At 40.6% G+C, this 20,091-nt stretch overlaps 1 protein-coding gene across 4 annotated transcripts in view; it reads left to right on the top strand.

The window, feature by feature from the left end:
• The window catches only part of CPEB3 (cytoplasmic polyadenylation element binding protein 3), a 184,443-nt gene extending 166,298 nt beyond the window's left edge, over positions 1–18,145 (top strand). For all 4 annotated transcript variants that reach the window (XM_029932231.1, XM_029932229.1, XM_029932228.1 and 1 more), the window contains one exon: positions 17,776–18,145. In XM_029932231.1, the coding sequence (XP_029788091.1) occupies positions 17,776–18,003 (228 nt within the window). In that variant the 3' untranslated portion in view covers positions 18,004–18,145. The remainder of the gene's footprint in view (positions 1–17,775) is intronic.
• Positions 18,146–20,091: the final 1,946 nt, after the last annotated feature.

Here is a 20,091-nt window from a genome sequence, read left to right as displayed (position 1 = left end):
ATTCTATTTCCATTGGGATAAAAGTCAAAATCCTTAATATTGCCAACATGGCCCTTCATGTACTACATACTTCTTTTGCCTTAGCTCTCTATTCCTTGTCTTGAGCCTGGCCTTTTTCTATTTTTTAAGGTCATTATATAGACTTTTCCTTTGGGTCTCAGCTGAATTGTAATATTTTTAGGGATCTTTTCTTCGGTGGAGCTTACATCTCTTTTGTAGAAAATTGTCATGATACCACCTACCCTTCCTTTGTGGCCTTAAATACCTCTGTAATGAAATATTGCTTAATTTAATATCCATCTCTCCTGTTAAACTGTACAGTTCATGAGGGCAATGACTGTGTGTCTTTCACGTCAGCTACTTAATACTTGACACATAGTGGACACACATTAATGAATTGTTTTTAGTTGAATAAGTAAGTTGTTGAATGAATGTCAACTGAGAGGTAGCGCAGGTACGGAACCATTAGCAATCTTTGGCATATCCAGCTGCCCACAAAATGGCACTTTGTACGGCTTTCTTTTCCTACTTCGTTAAGAATACTCACTTGTATAGTAAAAAAATTTATATTTTGACATTAAAGCTGGACTTAACCTTGTTACTTTGCAACAAAAGAGAATCTAGGAGAGGTTTGGAGACTCTGTCAGTTAAGGACAGAGGTTCCTCTGCTCATGGGAGTCCCTCCCTGAACCTTGCTGCCCACCCAGGGTCTGATGTCTCCTCACACCCATTTGTTCCACCGAGTCCTTTTCCCACAGACCTTAGACTCGGAACCCCTGAGTTACATCACACGTCCTTTTGCGGGTTTTACATATGTTTCAATAGTTCACATAACTTCCCAGGTGAACATGTTCTACACAGAGCAGAGCACATCTGGAGTTTGTTACCAAGATTTTCTCATATATCTGTAGGTCATTTTTAACGTTAGCAAAATGAGCTGGAAAAGGTTCTGTGCCTTTTTGCAGTTGTTTTGCTTTTGATTTCCTCTTTTATGTTGTCTTCATATGACACCTTTTTCCAGTGAGCAGGAACCCGTGAGGCTGCACTGGATTATAGCATTTGGTGGACATGTTTGACATTTTAATTGTCATCATGACCCTTACCATGGGAACATTATTATTATAAATGACACGAGGGGTGGGGGAGTAAAATGGGTCATCGGTGTTAAGGAGGGCACTTTTCAGAATGAGCACTGGGTGCCATATGTAAGAGATGAATCACTGGGTTCTACTCCTAAAGCCAAGACTATACTATATGTTAACTAACTTGAATTTAGTTTTAAAAAAAAGGAAAAAAATGTACAGATGGATACAAAAAAATAAAAATAATAATTTTAAATGACACAAATACAATTTCTGGGTGGCTCATTTGGTTAAGCGTCTGACTCTTGATCTTGGCTCAGGTCATGTTCTCACATTTCGTGGGTTTAGGACCTATGTTAGGCTCTTTGCTGACAGTACGGAGCCTGCTTGGGATTCTCACTCTCCATCTCTCTCTCTGCCACTCCCCCACTTAAGCGTGCACTCGCTCGCTCTCTCTCTCTCTCTCTCTCTCTCTCTCTCCTCTCACTTGCAAATAAATAAACATTAAAAAAAAGAATTTTTTAATCCTTTAAAGATTACATTATGCATATGCTATGGATAATATTCACCAGTTATCAACCAGTTGGTAATTTGTCCCTGTGTTGACAATGTTAAAGTTGTCTAATATGCAGCGCAGTAGTTTTTGGTGTCTCTTCTGCCTTGGCACACACGAAGCATGTGACACCCTCTCTCGGGTACAGGTCCCCAGAACACTAATTGTGTGGGACGTTTATGGTATACGACCATCAGTATCTTAGAGGGGGACACCCCATTCCTACTCCAGTTCTTACCACCCAGAGAACCATGGCAATAGTAAAATCGTGTTCTGGCTTGGCAATTGTGAGATCTGAGTCTGTACTCCTAGGTCCTCTCCCAGTTACCACGTGACTTTGGGCAATTCACCACCTTGTAGAGGCTTGATTTTATTTTCCAGTGGTAGTAAGAACACCAGCCTGTCTTACCGTTTATCATTCAATTAAGCAATGTCAGATGAAAAAAGCACTTTGGAAAGTTACTTGACAGTGCTGGTGTTGATTTGTATCATTACTGAGCCTGGCGTATTTAAATTATGTGGCTGCCTAATCATGCATCCAAGGCTAATCCTTGACTCTCTCTCTCTCTCTCTTTTTTTTTTTTTTTTTAGTTTTAAAGCACCTTAGTTCTAGTAAGAATCTTTAATATAGAGACAGTGAAATAGTTGAAGTTGACACTAAAAAAAAAAAAGTTTAATACAGCTGTCAGTCTGCCAACATGTTGGTTGGCTATTTGTCAAGACACACATAGAGACTCTTAAGTATGTTTTATAGATGTAAACATCTAAATGCATTTTCCATGTAAAGAATTTAAGGTGTTTTTTTTCCATTTAGTCCAGAAAGAAGTGTTTTTGTAACCAGTATCTTTTCTCTGATAATGAAAAGATCTTAAACCTGAAGTTGAGTAGAAGGTTAGGATTAAATTTTGCTTATAATTCACAGTGTTTCTGTGAAAAACTGGAACAGTTTAAAGTATTTAAGTACAGTAAGGGCAGAAAGGGGCACCTGTACTCATTCTGTCTGTTTTAATGGTATTTTTAGAAGTGACACCAGATTGCGGCGCCTGGGTGGCTCAGTCGGTTAAGCAGCTGACTTCAGCTCAGGTCATGATCTCGTGGTTCATGAGTTCAAGCCCCATGCTGGGCTCTGTGCTGACAGATCGGAGCCTGGAGGTTGCTTCAGATTCTGTGTCTCCTTCTCTCTCTGCCCTTCTCCTGCTCACACCGTCTCTCAAAAATAAATAAACATTTAAAAAAAAAAAAAGGAAGTGATGCCAGATGAACACTTCAGATGTGAAAACTCTTCTAAGTCCAGTTTTTCTTATAACTCAAGGCTAGGTCACTCACATATGAAAGATGTTTGTAGTGTGAAAAAATAAGATCATCAGAAAATAGGTAATCGTCTAACATGGCCGGTTCTCTCCCTTTCTGTCCACTCTCTGTGGTCCTGAGAAAGTTTCTAAGGATAGAGTCGGTTGAACCTCCTTTAGCCTAACAAAAGCATATTTGATCCATATGAACAGTTTCTTTATAAAAATCTGGTGGTCTCACCCCAACTATCATTTACCATAACTCAGTTATTTGTCTTCTAGAAATTTGTAAGTTAGATGTTTATAACTTCAAATGCATCAGGCAGTAGACATAGGTTATAAAGTCTGCCAACTCAGCCCAGAGAGACCCTCTTACTAAGAGAAAGGATAGTCAGCTAGAATCTGCCAATCTGGGGTTTAGTTCTCACTATACCACTTACTACATAACTTGAAGGAAGGATAAGTGTGTGTGTGTGTGTTAATGAAAACAATTTTAAAAACTTAAAGCACCCTGTCAGTATATAGTGGTACTGAGAACACATTGATTTACATGAAACCATGAATAATATTTGAATTATTCTGAAAGATACTCATTAGTCAATCTAACTGAAATTTCACTTGATAAAAGGGGTTAAATATTTCAGGCAAGACAAGGCTAACACTGGTTGGTTATCTCAGTTTTTGAAATAGGAAAAGAAGCTCTCTGTAGGCAGGTCTGGCCTACCTAGGAATATGTCTCTAAAATAAGTTCCCCTAAACCACCATTTCCTCTGTAAAACATGAGTCCCTTTTGATTTTATTTTACAAAAAAACAAAAAGTCTTTTTCTGAGTCAAGTGTGTTTAGAAATGTTTTCTAGAAGAAAGTTAAATGGGTTGGTATCTTCTAGGACTTCTTAGACTCTTGTATATACCAGTCTTCATTTTGAAGATTCCAGGAAACAATATGCAGTTTTTCACAAATGTTTTGATCACGGAACTCTTCTATAGGGAATCCAGTTGAGAAAATAGTGTGTTTTCAGCTTCTTTTCTTCCTCATCCTCAAATTTAGAAGTTAAATAAGTAGGAATCGTTTTCCCCTTCCTTAATCTCTTTTTCCCAAGTGTGTCCTACCCACCGTATATTTTCTTTCTTTTCCTTATTGTGGCCAAAGGGCACATAAGATCTGCCCTCTTACCAGGTTTTAAGTGCACGGTAACTGTTATTAACTGTAAGCACAGTGTTGTACAGCAGATCTCTGGAACTTTTTTAAAATTTTTTTATGCTTTTTATTTATTTTTGAGAGACAGTGCAAGCAGGAGAGGGTCAGAGAGAGAGGGAGACACAGAATATGAAACAGGCTCCAGGCTCTGAGCTAGCTGTCAGCACAGAGCCCGATGCAGGGCTCGAACCCATGAACCGTGAGATCATGACGTGAGCCGAGGCCGGACACTTAACTGACGGAGCCATCTAGGTGCCCCTCTGGAACTTTTTCATCTTTCATGACTGAAAGTTGACACCCTTTGAACAACCCCCTACTTTCCCCTGTCCCCAGCCCCTGGCAACTACCATTCTACTTCCTGCTTTCTAAGAGTTTGACCACTTTAGATATGTCATATAAATGGACATGTCCAGCATTTTCTGAGTAAGCATCTTTACTGTAGATAGTTTTGCCACAAGCATTTTCTCCACATAACTAATTGGCCTTAAGGCAAATTTGATGGAAAAGGAAATAAGATGGAAAAAAATAACTGGGTGGCAGTTTGGTTTCATTTCTCCACTGATGCAGTACTCCCTTTTTTTTATTATATAATCTCAGCCTTCCTAATGGACTAAACAGTGGCATAGGGTTTTGAATTCACATTTCCCATAGAACTTTGGAATGTGAACATGTGACAATCTGCCTAGAACTAAAAACAGTATAGAAGGCTTTCACAAAGCAATTCAAAGTTCACTTACAAATATGCATCCCATTATTTGGAAACTGACAGCCTCCCTTAATGGAGGAAAAAATTTCAGTGGAAAAAAAAGTGATGCCAAATGAGATGAATCAATAAGAAAATAAAATGTTTAATACTCTGAGCAAAAGTCTTGAAGATAAGACCTTAGGGACAATCCACAAAATAAAATCAGTTACTGCTGTGTATTTATACTACAGGTTTTGATTGTATTCAGATATTTTGTATTTCCCAATAAAGTCAATCTAATTTTGTTACCATTTTCATGTTTCATTATGTCCTTTTTAATGAATGCTCCTCTTTTGTTTTTTTCATGATTTTATTTTTTACAGTAAAGTTGCCTTATGGCCAATTAGTTATGCAACAAAAATGTTTTAACAAAAATGCTTGGGGCAAAGATGCTTGTGGCAAAACTACCTAGAAACATAAGTGGATTCATACAGCATTCACCCTTCTGTGATTGACTTACTTCCCTCAGCATAATGGCATTAAGGTTCATCCGTGTTGTTGAATGTGTCAGGATTTTGATCTTTTTTAAGATGGAAAAGTATCCCATTGTATGTATATAACACAGTTTCTTTATCCAAGTCTATGGACATTTAGGTTGTTGCTTCCACATCTTGGCTATTGTGAATAATGGTGCAGTGAATGTGGGCCTGATTTCAGTTCTTTTAAATAAATCCCCTGAAGTGGGATTGCTGTGCATATATTTCCATCTCCATAGAGTTGGGGCGGGGACAGGGAAGAACAACTGCGGGTATGTGGTGGCAAGTTGGACAGTGACTGGGTATTTGATGATTGCCTTTTGTACTTAACAGTTCTTTGTCTTTTTGATGACTTGAGACTGTCTTTTGTATCTCTCTCACGTACCAGTCTCTATATAATGGTAATGAGTAGTTTTGAAATCAGTTCACCATTGACAAATAATGTTCCCTTGATGATTTTGTTTTAACTGAATGCAGAGGACCAGAGACTGACTTTTGGATAGCTAATTGGAGGCTTTCTGATACTTTTATTTAAGGAACATTGTTTTGTTTGTTTGTTTGTTTGTTTTGTTTAAGAGAGAGAGAGAGCATGAACTGGGGAGATACAAAGACAGAGGGAGATAGAGAATCCAAAGCAAGCTCCAGGCTTGGAACTGTCCACACAGAGCCCAACACGGGGCTCAACCTGATGAACCTGATCATGACCTGAGCCAAGGTCAGACGCTTACCCGACTGAGCATCCAGGCGCCCCTATTTAAGAAACATTGTGAGACTAAGCCATAGTGCGTAATATTTGCTTTGAATAGCAGCCTTTAGAATCACTATTTTTGATTTAATGAGATGTTACCCATCGCACCTTTCTTTGCAAGCACTTCAAGCACTTCACATATTTAATCTTTTATTCTCTCTTCCCTAGAAATATGTTGGGCCTGAATTTTAGCCACAGACTATCAAAGGATTTATATTTTTAGCCTGCATGAAGATGAATATGACCCAGTAACCACACTAACAGAAATGCTGATGATACCACACTTTGTCCTCAGCCACAGCTGGAATAGATACGATGACTCAATAGCTAAAGAAGTACAGGTTCTGATGACCTGTTCCCAGACTATTTTTGCTCCTAGCCTTCGTCTGGGACTCCTGCAGCCTGGCCGTTACTTTGCTGGTCCTGTCGGCCCCTGCAGGAGCTGGCTTGAAAACCCCCCAGCTGTACCATAGCTGTGTTTCATTTGACCCTTTGAGAGGAAGCAACGCCCAGAAGTGAGTTCAAATATCGTCTGAACTAATCCTTCCTGGGCTTATTTTGAAGATCTGGGAATCTCAGAGCCTTTGACTAGAAATAGTTTTTTTAATGGAACTCAGGTCATCCAAAGAAAGACCATCTCTGAATAACATGGAATGTTTTTGGTCTTGTCTCTCTTTCCTAGTCTTGACCCCCGATCTCTCCTGACCTGCTCTCTCTTTTTATATCTTTTCTTTTGGAATTGGGATAGTTTTTAATATGAAAACTCTTCAGGGTGATCACATGTTGTTCTTTCCTGCTCATATTTGAACACAGAGGCTGTTTATGAGAATACTCGTGGGAAAAAGACGATCGCCATTTTTCTAAGAAGTTATCTCAGTAGAACATCCAAGTTCCTAACCCCAGAAGTCTGGGAATATCAGTCGGTGAGCTGTTTCTTAGGGGAAACTGAGGCCTACAAGACTGTGAAATGGCCAATTAATGGATGGAACCAGGGCTCTCTGCATCCATGTTCGTTCTGGAATGGTGGTAATGCCATGGACTTATGCATTTCGCAGATCTTTAATGAATTTCTTGCCCTTTGTTCCCCACATGATATACTCTTCTGCTATCAGAACGTGGTTTGGGACTGATTTACATCCTCCCCTCCAGTCCCATTTCCAAACAGCAGGGAGGAGAGCCAGACTCAGGGGTGAAACTGTGGATTGTGTGGGAGCCTGTCAGGTGGCCCTTCTTTGTTTCATGAAGACGTTACCTTAAGGCCAAATAGAGCCCTCACAGATCCCTGTGCACTCTGTAAACATATGGCAAAGGTGGCAACATAAGCAAGCTCGGAACTGTGTGGAAAGCACAAGGACGACTTTAGAACCTTTCTTCTCCTCACACTTGAGAATATGAAGTATAGTAAGTCCTATCCTTTGAAAGGTAAAAAGAAAGTCCAAGCCATTTCACATGTGTTTTTTTAATCTACCCCAGATTGCTTCTAAAATTAATAACTGTGAATATCTGCTATATCTGGAAGGTTGTGGATAACTTTGTTGCTAAGGAAAAGCGATTTTCACATTGCTGCTTTAATTTCATAGGCATCTGTCATCTGCTTTCTTAACAGCAGGTTTCCAGCTCATAGTCAGTTGGAAAACGAAAAATTTATGTCCAAACAATCTTAGTATTGCCTGCTGGTAGAGGACCTGCTTGAGCGGCTGTAAAGGCACTGTGTTCAGTGGGAATGTTAATGAGGTTACTGTGGTTTTTAGGCATGGATAGGTGTCCTCTGCGACACACGCCAGGGAGATTAGGGGCACGTAGTGTTTAAAAGCGTTCGTACACCAAATAAAATGTGTTTTCCAGGAAGCATGTTGCTGCAGATGATAAGAACTGGCCTACCTGACTTCTGAGCAAGACTTTCCACATATCCTTATTCATTTACACTTCCTCACTCAGACCCTTTCTCCAGTTTGTCCACTCCGACTCCATTATCTAGAAGCTTTGCTCTACTGGACTTCCAGCCCCCTGTACGCACACCTCACCTGCCTTGGGGTGGCTGCGTGTCTGACAGGCTTAACGTGATTGTCCCTATCACCACTGGGCAGACTATGGCAGGTGCCACTCTTCAGCTGTCCTTAATAGGACATTTAGCACGTCATTCACACTGAGCTTCACCTTGAATTCTGCCCCCGTTCTCATACTACAACATTTCTGGTCTAAGGAGAGGGAATCTGGATCGTAAATCATTTCTCTTCTCCCCAGGTATCTCCTTTATGCCACCAAGAGCTATTTTGTCATTTCATTATTTACATTGGAAGGTCATTTTGTTGACTGATATCAAAGAAGCTGCAGACAGAAATATTTTCTCTAGCTTGTTGGATATAAAACAATGTCAACATGGAGAACAGAGTGTTCAAGTATGGCTTTCTCTTTGCCTGTATCATTCTGAATACATTATTCCGTGTATCCAGGTTCCACATCAGTCCTCTCATCCTCAGTGGTTATCACAGTTCATCAGTTAGCTCCCCATGTTCATCAGAATCCTCGGGCATGGTCATCTCTATTAGATGCGTGTTTTGAATTCAGGTTACTGTGGTTTTTAGGCATGGATAGGTGTAGGAAGTTTTCATCTCCTTTACCTGTAAACCCCTTTGACGCAGAGGATCCATTTCATGATGTGACTGGCTTTGCGTAGAACTGTAGTATTTGGACTTTAATAATGGAAGTGTAGATTAGTAATATCCCAAGAGGTTAGTGTCTCCACAAGTTATAACAGCTTCTTGATACTGCAGATGATTTAAGTAATTAACAGAGAAACCCATTTTCATTTTAGAAGTTACATACCTGTTTATTGGGAAAAATGGGATTAATGTGGATAGACAAGTAAAACATCATGTAATAGTAGATAACATTCAGGTAAGGCAAAAATTACAAATGGTTTGGCAGTGCCTTTAAGAAAGATCATAAATTATTTTAGGGAAGAACTATATCTTATTCTCCCTTGTATTTCAGTTTTTAATATGATGGCTTATAAAAAACAGGCATTCCATATGAGTGAATCCATTTGAAACAAAAAAATCACTCTTTAGCATACGAATACCTAACTACCAATGTCCTTCACATATCTACTTCTCTTTGTTGATTTAAAGTGTCAGAGATACTGCTTGACTATTGCCCTTTAAGAACTTGCAGTAGCCAAAATGAACATCTGTGTTTGTGAATCGTTTTGAGTGCTAGTGTATGTCTTATCTTCTGGGCAAGCCTCTACTCTTGGATCAACATGTTCATGCAGGCGCTAAAAGCCGCATTACAGTGAGATCATGACCTGAGCGGAAGTCAGCTGCTTAACTGACTGAGCTGTCCAGGCACCCCATGTGGGGCTCTGTGCTGACATCTCAGAGCCTGGAGCCTGCTTTGGATTCTGTCTCCATCTCACTCTCTGCCTCCTCCCCTCTCTCTCTCAAATATAAATAAACATTTAAAAAATTTTTTTAAATAAACATTTAAAATTTTTTAAAGCTTTGATTTTAAAAAAATTGGAAGTTGCAAATTTATGAAGGGTCATAGAAGTGATTGCAGACTGACAGGTTTTAAAGGGGACAACAGAAAAAGTGAAAACTGCCCACTGCATTGATTTACCTGGCACTACCTTAAAAAACATTCATAATGTCATTGCTTCACATGGGGCAGAATAAATAGTACATTTTAGGAAGACTTCCATGAAAAAACCCTCAAAATTCAAGATGTTTTAGTACTGAAAAGGAAAAATGTCTGCTCTCTGGAAAAGTAACTCAGGAGGAATCCATTATTCTCTAGAGAAGCTGATTAAATAAGGCATACTGTGTACCTCTGGCCATTACTGTGGAACTTCCTGACTTCTCTGCCCAGGTACTGGTGTTCAGTACATCTGTCAGAACCCCTCCTCTGTTAAAGGAACATTGTTGCCGAGCTCAGCTGGAAGCCTGAAGGCATCATTTTATTCATATTGCATTTTCAGATATCAGCACAAACCTGTTGCTTGACCTTACATTGGTTTGTTCAGTGTTTTTAGAGTTGCAGTGTGTGTTTGTATCCATCATTCCACTTGATCTTAACATCCCTATCTTGTGGAAATTCTTTTAAATCAACAGGTAGAGCATTAATATTCAGTCTGATGCATGGCTGCATGATATTTTATGGGGTAGATGTACCACATTTTATTCATTCTTCTGTAGGTGGACATTTACTTTTTTTTTTTTTTACCAGTATGGACAGTTCTGCATTAAATATACTTTATATGTATCCTCACATCTAGTGGTTATATTTCCAACCATTGGGATAATAGCATTAACAGCAACTAGCAGTGGAATTATTGGGCCAAAAAGTATATATAGTTTTAATTTTGACAGTTTGCTGGTTTGCTTTTTAAAAATGTCATACTGGGGCTCCTGGGTGGCTCAGTCAGTTAGGCGTTGGACTCCTGATCTCAGGGTCATGATCTCAGGGTCATGAGATTGTGCCCTACATCGAGCATGGAGCCTGCTTGAGATTCTCTCTCTCACTTTCTCTCTCTCTCTCTCTCTCTCTAAAACTAAAATTAAACTAAATTAAAATATACCAATTCAGTGGCACCTGGCTGGCTCAGTCAGTGGAGCATGCAGCTCTTGATGTCAGGGTTTTAAGTTTGAGCCCCACATTGGGAGTACAGATTACTCAAAAATAAAATGTTAAAAAAAATTTTTTTTAATTAAAAAAAAACGGGAAGCACCTGAGTATCTCAGTCAGTTGAGCATCCAGTTTCGCCTCAGGTCATGATCTCACAGCTCCAGAAGGGGCTCTGTGTTGACAGCTCAGAGCCTGGAGCCTGCTCGGATTCTGTGTTTCCCTCTCCCTCTGTCCCTTCCCTGCTCACACTGTCTCTCTCTCTCTCTCTCTCAAAAGTAAATATACATTTTTTTTTTAAATTTTAAAGGGAGCATCTGGGTGGCTCAGTTGATTAAGCACCCAACTCTTGACTTCAGCTCACGCCATTATCTCACTATTGTGAGATTGAGCCCTGCATCAGACTCCAAGGCATTGAGTCTGCTTGGCATCTCTTCCTCCCTCTCTCTCTCTGCCCCTTGCATGTTCTCTCTGTCTGTCTCTAAATAAATAAATAAATAAATAAATAAATAAATAAATATTTTTTTAAACATTGTACCAATTTATATTTCTATCCACAGTGAGAAGTACCAGTCACCTCTTTTAGATGTTTGACTATTTGATGAATTAATTTTCTTTTTCCTGACTATTAATGTGAACTTTTTTTTATTGTGGATTTCTGCAAATTCTTTTTTTTAATGTTTTTTAATGTTTATTATTTTTGAGAGAGAATGAGGTGAGCAGGGGTGGGGCAGAGAGAAAGGGGGACACAGAATCTTAAGCAGGCTCCAGGCTCTGAGCTTGTCAGCACAGAGCCCGATGTGGGGCTGGAACTCAAACCGTGAGATCATGACCTTAGCCAAGTCGGATGCTTAACCGAGCCACCCAGGAGACCCTGGATTGATGCAAATTCTTATGTGAATTATCATCCGCCCATTTTTCCACTGTGTTATAGGTCTTTTTCTTACCAGTTTTTAAGAGTTCTTTGTATGGTATGAATTATAGTCTGCAATTTTTTTCCAAATCCATAATTTGCCTATTAACTTTTCTTATGGTTTCTTTTGCCATTTAAACATGTTTTATTTTTACATAAAAATAAAGTTTGAAGCTTCTAGGTTTCTAGTTCTAATTTAGAGGGTCTGCCCGACATAATTTGTACATATAGACCTAGTTGGTTTGGGTGTTTTTTAAGATTATTTCTCTTATTTTACATTTTATGTAGATCTTATGTCTTTATGGTGTAGTTCATTCTGAGTAATTGATCACTTTTGTTACACTTGTGAATAGAATATTTTCTCACTCCCATTCTTATTGCTAGAATGCATTGGGCCACTAGTTTTCTTATAAGTCTTCTTGACACGGAAACAATACCTTGGCTAGATACAGAATTTTTTTTTAATATTTTTAATTTATTTTTGAGAGACAGAAAGAGAGAGAGAGCACGTGAGCAGGGAAGGGGCAGAGAGAGAGGGAGACACAGAATCTGAGGCAGGCTCCAGTCTCTGAGCTAGCTGTCAGCACAGAGCCCGACGCGGGGCTCAAACCCACGAACCGTGAGATCATGACCTGAGCCGAAGCCGGATGCTCAACTGACTGAGCCACCCAGGTGCCCCATAGATACAGAATTTGAGGAGCATATCTTTTTCTCTGAGTCTAATAATAGTAATCCTTGGTGTTCTGGCTTCCAGTGTTACCAGTGAGAAGCCTGATGCCAGTCTGTTTTCTTTCCATCCTTTGTAGAATAAAATAACTAGCTCTTTTCACTTCAAAGCATGTTAACATTTTCTCTTTACCTTTATTTTTTTTAATTTATTTTAAGTTTATTTATTTCTTTTGTGAGAGAAAGAGCAGAAATAGGGAAGAGCCAGAGAGAGCGAGAGAGCGAGGAAGAGAGAATCCCAAGCAGGCTCCTCACCACCAGTGCAGAGCCCGATGTGGGGCTTGAACTCCACTTGAACTGCATTATCATGACCTGAGCCGAAGTTGGATGCTTAACCAACTGAGCCACCAGGCACCCCACCCCCCTCTTGACCTTTAGAGTTCTAAAATTTTAGCTACAAATTTTAGCAGGATCTACCTGGTCGTATATTCTTTTTTCCTCATCAGTCCAGATGGGACCTGGTGGTATTTTTGATATGCAATTTCAGGACTCTTAATCAGCTTATTACTTTTCCCTTTATTATTCCTTCTTCTGGAACTTTTGTTATTTGTCTATTAGGTTCTCTTGAACCTATTCTAAAATTTCTCATTTTTGTTCTTTTACTTTTTGAAATTATTTTTTTCTCAGAGCTTTGAAATATGCCTACCGCTTGATCTTCTAGGCCACTAAACTGGACTTCAGCCGTGATTTTCCTATCTTTAGCTCAGCTGATAACTTAGTCAAAAAATTATGGTTTAGATGTTTTAACTTCTTCATCATAAAAAAGTCCAAATGCATACAAAAGTGCGGAGACTATTTTAATGAACCCCATCATCCAGTTACAGATGTCAGCCTACAGTGGTCCTATCATCCAGTTTCAAAGGGTATCAACTTTTGGCCAATCTTGCTTCGTCTGTATCTCTATCTACTTTCTCATCCTCACCCCAGGTTATTTTGAAGCAGATCGCATAGCATATCATTTCATCCTGAAATAGTTCAGTTAAACAATTCAGTATGTATCTTTTAAAAAGGAGTTCTTTAGAACGCACAATTGAGAGAATGAGGTTTCCTTCTGGGGAATGAAGATGTTTTGGAACTAGATGGAGGTAGTAGTTACCCAACACTGTGAATTATTACTTTAAACTGGATTGTTCACTTTAAACTGGTTGATTTTTGATGACTTTAACCTCAATTAAAAAAAAATAAGCTCTTAAAAAAAACAGAGGAGAGGAGCACCCATATAACTACATACCATTTTTACACCTAAACAAAGGTAACCTTTTTAAAAAGTATATTACCAGAGTGCCTCCTTTGTGCTAGATTTCAATCTCCTTATGTGCTCTTTTTATATTTGTATGTATTATAAATGGCTACTGTCTTTTTCCTCCAGCAGCCTTCTTTTGCTGAGTGTGAATGCTGTTTGTCCTGACCAGTTCTCTCTCTGACCTAAGCTTACTGGGGCTCAGATCTGGTTGCTGGAACACCCTGATACAGGCATCTATGTGGTGATAGAAACAAAGTGGTCCTGAGCTCAGGGCCTGGAGGTGGAAAAGCATGTGGAATGCCCTGCCTCAACCAGGAGGCCTCAAGCCTCAGGGCAGAGGGGATTTATTCCACCATTCTGACCCCTTCTTGGCATTCAGATGCAGGGAGATCAGGCCAGATTAGACACACTCTTACACGCCAGTAGCCCCATTCCCCCAAGAGTCCATAATCTGGGTAGACTACCTTCTTCCCCGGATTTGCCACTGTCCTGTCTTGCTCCAGGACTCTGTCCTCAAGTTGCTTGAAGCTCAGGAGAGATGCTGACCAAGGCAGGACTGTAGATAAGAAATGCTAGAGGAGCAATATGGAGTGTTAAGTTCAAAGAAGGAAGGAGTAAGGAGTGCCTGGGTTGCTCAGTCAGTTAAGTGCCCGCTTTGGCCCCAGGTGTGAGTTCAAAGTCCACATCGGACTGAGTGCTGACAGCTCAGAGCCTGGAGCCTGCTTCGGATTCTGTGTCCCCCTCTCTCTCTGCTCCTCCTCTGTTTTCTCTCTCTCTCTCTCTCTCTCTCAAAAATAAACATTAAAAAATTAAAAACAAAAAACAGAAGGAAGGAGTAGATCCTGTAGGACTGAAATGGTTAAGGAAGGCTGGGACTATAATTGATTGTTGACAAGGTTGCCAGTACCATTCATGGGTAAAGAAAAGTCTCTTCAGCAAATGATGTGGGGGCACCTTGATATCCTCATGCAAAAGAATGAAGTTGAACCCTGGCCTCACACTAAATACAAAATGTACTAAAAATTGACCTAAATACAGAAGCTAAAACCACAAAAGTCTTAGAAGAAAACAGGGCTAAATCTTTATGACCTTAGATTGGTGGTGGATTCTTAAATATGACATCAAAGGGAGGAGCAAGAAAAAAAATAGATAAATTGAACTTCATCAAAATTAAAAACTTTTGTGCATCAAAAGACCTTGTCAAGAAAGTCAAACAGCTTACAAAATAGAAAATATTTGCAAATCATATGTCTGATAAAAATCTCATAATCTAGTATATTGAAAGAACTCTTTAACTCAACAACAAAAAGACAATACACTTTAAAAATGGGCAGGGGTGGGTGCCTGGGTGACTCAGTCAGTTGAGTGTCTGACTTCGGCTCAGGTCATGATCTCGCAGTTCGTGGGTTCAAGCCCTACATCGGGCTCTGGGCCAACAGCTAGCTCAGAGCCTGGAGATTGTCTTCAGATTCTGTGTCTCCCTCTCTCTCTGATGCTCCCCTTATCACACACTCTCTCTCTCTCAAAAAATAAATAAAACATTGACAAAATAAAAATTAAAAAATAAAAATGGGCAGAGGGGGCACCTGGGTGGCTCAGTCGGTTGAGCATCTGACTTTAATTTAGGTCGTGATCTCATGGTTCATGAGTTCGAGCCCCGTATCAGGCTCTGTGCTGACAGCTCAGAGCCTGGAGCCTTCTGTGGATTCTGTGTCTCCCTCTCTCTCTGACCCTCCCCTGCTCACATTCTGTCTGTCTGTCTGTCTCTCTCTCTCTCTCTCAAAATAAATAAAAAAAATTTTTTAAAATAAAACAAAATAAATGGGCAGAGGATTGTTCAGTACAAGAAAGACAGTGGCCTTTTATAATACATACAAATATGAAAGAAGCAATTAGTAAGATTCAAGTGTAGCACAAAGAGACTTTTTGATAATATTTGTTAATTAAAAAAAATTTTTTAAGTGTATTTATTTAGAGAGAGAGGGAGGGAGAGACAATCCCAAGCAGGCTCCGTGCTGCCAGCACACAGCCCAATGCAGGGCTTAAACTCACAAATCATGAGATCATGACCTGAGCTGAAATCCAGAGTCAGAGCCTTAACCAACTGAGACACCAGGCACCCTGCAGTGGAGAATTTGAATGGCTTATGACCAGGAGAGGCACATTGTGGAAATAAATTAATTGAAGTATCAGCATGTTCCTAGGAGACTTGAGCCAGGGCATGCCTGGAGCTTGGTGGCCAGTGTAGAGGCCATGAGTACTAGGTAGGATGGCCAGGAATAGGGGGAGGCAGCAGGACTGAGACTCAGGCTTCATGCTCAGGTGTGCCAGGCATGTTCTGCGTGCTTTGTGTTATTTAACTCATTTCATCTTCATAGGAACCCTATCAAATGTGCATTCTTCTCCCCTAGTGTACAGATGAGGAAACAGGCTCCAGGTGGCCTTACCTAAGAGAAACTTGTCTAAGGTTGCACAGCTACTAACATGGCCTGGATCCGAACCCAGGCAGGCTAACCCAGAGCCACCACGGTTTTAATTATGATGCAGAAAGAGCAATGCAAGAGATTTTCCAGAAGCCCCTTCACTGACTTGTCAGGTTGAGGAGGGGGAAGGTGGAGGGAGGGAACTATTCCCCCTGAGTAACCAGAGGCTGATACAGATCTTCCTGGGTGGGTCTTCCAAGAAGGAGAGTCTATCTTGCTGGCCAGTGGGCCTGTGCTCTGGAGCTCATGGCTAGAGGAGGCCAGCAGACGACTCTCCAAAGGGGAGGAGAGCCAGGAAAGTAGTGTCTAATCCTAGGTTGGTCCTCTTTCCCCCCACTCCAGGCTGTGCACCCTGCTGCCCGTCTCCTGCGCCTGCCTTGTGTCCAGCTAGAACCTCCTGGCTCCCCATCACAAAGCCATGGTCTCTGTGGCCTCAGCGGTCACTCTTCCCCAGAATGGCCCCAGAGGGCTGTGTGGGAGGGGGCCCGATCACAGACTCACCATCTCCTGGCTGATGTCTAACATTTGAGATAAAAACATGAATGATATCCCTTGTCTGAGATTCTGGGAAGGGTACCTGGGGAAAAGTCCAGTAACTTTGTTCGCCCTTGCTTCTGGTTTTCACATACACAACATTGCCTCATTTAGATTATAAAACACGCCCTGAAGGGCTGTGATGAAAAGCTCTTCTCTATTGAAGCTTCCAGTTTTGGGAGGAGATTAAGACAATAAAGTCAAAAAGGAAAAGAAAAAGTCGAATTGTTATTGTAGCTAACATTTCACTGGCCCCCTCGACTTTCCCCTCCAGTCCTCTCTGCATGGTGTTGGGATGTTAGACTTTTGGAAGCCTTGTCAATAAAACACTGAGGCCCAGAGCCTCACTGTGGTGTCACAGCTCAGCCTGCCCTGCCAGCCAGTGTGACTCTCCCCCTCCTGCCTGGCTCCCGCCTAACCAGTCCCCAGCTCTGGGCCCTGCCTTCCAGGGCTTATGGGCTTTGTGCCTGCTGGGTGGTTCCTCTCCCTGACCTGCTCTCTCTCGTCCCACATGGCCGGGTGCTGCCTGGCCTTCAGGATTCAGCTCATGTACATACAATGCCTCTCTTATTTATTTTAATAATTTTTATTTTTTTAATGTTTATTTTTAAGAGAGACAGAGTTTGAGCGGGAAAGGGTCAGAGAGAGAGGGAGACACAGAATCCGAAGCAGGCTTCAGGCTCTGAGCTGCCAGCACAGAGCCTGATGCGGGGCTTGAACCCTCAAACCATGAAATCATGACCTGAGCCAAAGTCAGATTCTTAACCAACTGAGCCACCCAGTTGCTCCTATACACTACCTCTCTTAATCCTTCCCAGTACCCTGGGAGGCAGCCGTAGTACCCATTTTACAAACACACAAATGTGTGTGTGTGTGTGTGTGTGTGTATGAAGTATGCCCACTTTATAGTTACATGGATAGAGCACACAGAAGCACAGAGAGCAGTTAGGAATTTGCCTGTGATCACACAAGCTGAAAATCACGCAGTTCCACAGCCCAGACTCTCAGCTACTGAGAGCTACTGAGTTCAGAGTACTGATTTGCACTTTGGTTCACTCCTCTGTCTGACTGACACACGTCATTAAGTTGTAAAGTCTCAGAGGAAGAAACGTGAGGAAGCTTTGCTAAACAGTTTTTCCTGTCTTTCCTCTTTGGGTCCAGGTGGAGGTGAAGCCATATGTGCTGGATGATCAGATGTGTGATGAGTGCCAGGGCACGCGCTGTGGTGGGAAGTTTGCCCCGTTCTTCTGTGCCAACGTCACCTGTCTGCAGTATTACTGCGAATACTGCTGGGCGAGCATACACTCCCGCGCCGGGCGGGAGTTCCACAAACCGCTGGTGAAGGAGGGAGGCGACCGTCCTCGGCACGTCCCGTTCCGCTGGAGCTGAGCCCAGGGCAGACCCAGCCACAAGTACTGGAGTAGATAACAAGGAGGGAAAAGAGAGGGCACTGCCTCAGGGCTTACAGTGTTCTGGAAATCTGTGCATTCGTTCTTGATTTTTAAAGAAGAAATGGGTCTTTTTATTATTACTATTATTTACAGTCATATTACTGAACTCAGTGTCCAGTATAATGCAGAATTGCAGAGTGTATAACGGTACTGATTTGCACTTTGATTCACACCTTTGTCTGCTTGGTACCTTAATTTCTCACCCCTGATTTGTCACTCGTAGACTGCCATTCTCATCAGCGGCCATCAGGCTGATGTCTGTGATTTTTTTTTTTTTTTGCTGTTGTACGTTGTTGTTGTTGTTGTTGTTGTTGTGTTGTTGTTGTTGTTGTTGTTGTTGTTCCAATTGTTTTTGAACTGGAGCATGCACTTATTTTCAGAAACTTAGAGAGTCGCCCCTAGGAGAAGACTTACCAAAGGCAATACTCATGAGTAGGTGGCAGATGTAGCAAAAACTTCACAACAATTCAGCAATCATTAGTTGGGGTCATTTAGAGTAAGGGTAACCCTTCATGAAAATAGGCCTTTAGTTTTCTATTTTGACATGTAAGGATACCTCATAAGCTGAATCTTTATTTTTCCTTCATGTTTGATTTTGTTTTGCTGAGGATTTTGGTTAGACTTTTAGTGTTATGTAAATTTATGCTGCAATAGCTTTTGCTGCTATTAAGATGGTATTATTAATACCATAATACTCTCTTCAGGCTAAGGTATCAATTAAAAAACCCAACAACACACTTTTGTGATTTAGGGATAGAATCAGCTGCCGAAAGGAGATCAGAATAGACTACAGAAAGCTTCAATGGAAGGTCACTATTTCTGACTGCATGTTTACTTAATCAGGTTGCTGCATGCAATAAATTTTATATCCAATGTCTAGTATAAAACCTTCCCACAATGCACAAATTAAGAATCTATATAAGCTATAAAATACTGATTTTTTTAAAAGAGGTTTTTTTTTTCACTCAAAGAATCGGTAATTGACTGGAGGAAGGCATGCCTCAGTAAACGGAATGCTTCTGAGCTAGGAAGAGCCCATAACAGAATGACCTATATTACAACCAATATAAAACCTAGGTGTAGGATATTCTTAAAGCAAATTTGTGGACGGTAGATGAAGTACTTTGCGGTGCTCTGTTATATATTGTGCAATTTATTTTATATAGTAAAGTGATTATGTCTAACTGTGATCAAACTTAACTGTTTAAAGCCTCTGTGTCAGACATTAACGAACTTGACAGTTCATAACTGGTATATTATTAACTAACACATGAGCTCTTAGTTACAACCTCCTAGTGCTTGCACCATTTTACATAGCTTCAGACCTTGTCCAGAAAACCAAAGAGCTCATCTTAGCTTACAAACACTAGGAATATATACAGTATATAGAGATAAGTTGTCAGATTGACAAACTAGGCACATTTTAAGAAAGTTGCGTGATGGCGATGCTAAAGAAATGTCTATCCACAATAAGACGGCCTGGGCAGGGCTGGTTGTCTGGGTGAGAAAGTAACTACTTAATTCCCTGGATTTATCCTGTAAAGCTTGAATAGAACTAAGACCTGCTAGTACTCCCGTGGACATTTTTTTAGCATTCACTCTTGGGCTGCAGATAGTAATATATAAACACACACAATGATTGTGAGACTATATAAAATCTTTTTTTTTTTTTTTTCTGATCTTCTTCCTGTGTTTTGGAGTTCTGGGGACAATCTGACTGGATATGACACTGCAGAATAGATTTAAGTCGCTGTGTTTTTATGTGCTGTGATGTCCTTGTCCTGTCTCTTAAGTTAATATAGCTTGTTTTTGTTTTGTTTTCTTTCTCCAGTGTTTAGTTGCAATTACCAGCTTTCAAACTATAGTTTGTTTTCAAAAAGGAAAAACAAAATAGTTTTTTACTGGATTAAAAATGCTTATTAGAATTCCCCCCTTTTGAAGTTACCTCTGGGCTTTTTGGTAATAATTGCTTTTTTCCAGCCCAGCCGTGGTTTTCTGTTTGTTTGGGGTTTTTTTTCTATGTTTG

This window comes from Suricata suricatta, chromosome 2, assembly GCF_006229205.1.
Source record: "Suricata suricatta isolate VVHF042 chromosome 2, meerkat_22Aug2017_6uvM2_HiC, whole genome shotgun sequence".
Taxonomy (NCBI): domain Eukaryota; kingdom Metazoa; phylum Chordata; class Mammalia; order Carnivora; family Herpestidae; genus Suricata; species Suricata suricatta.
The sequence above is the reverse complement of the archived record's forward strand: the minus strand, read 5'-3'. Positions and strand labels throughout refer to the sequence as shown.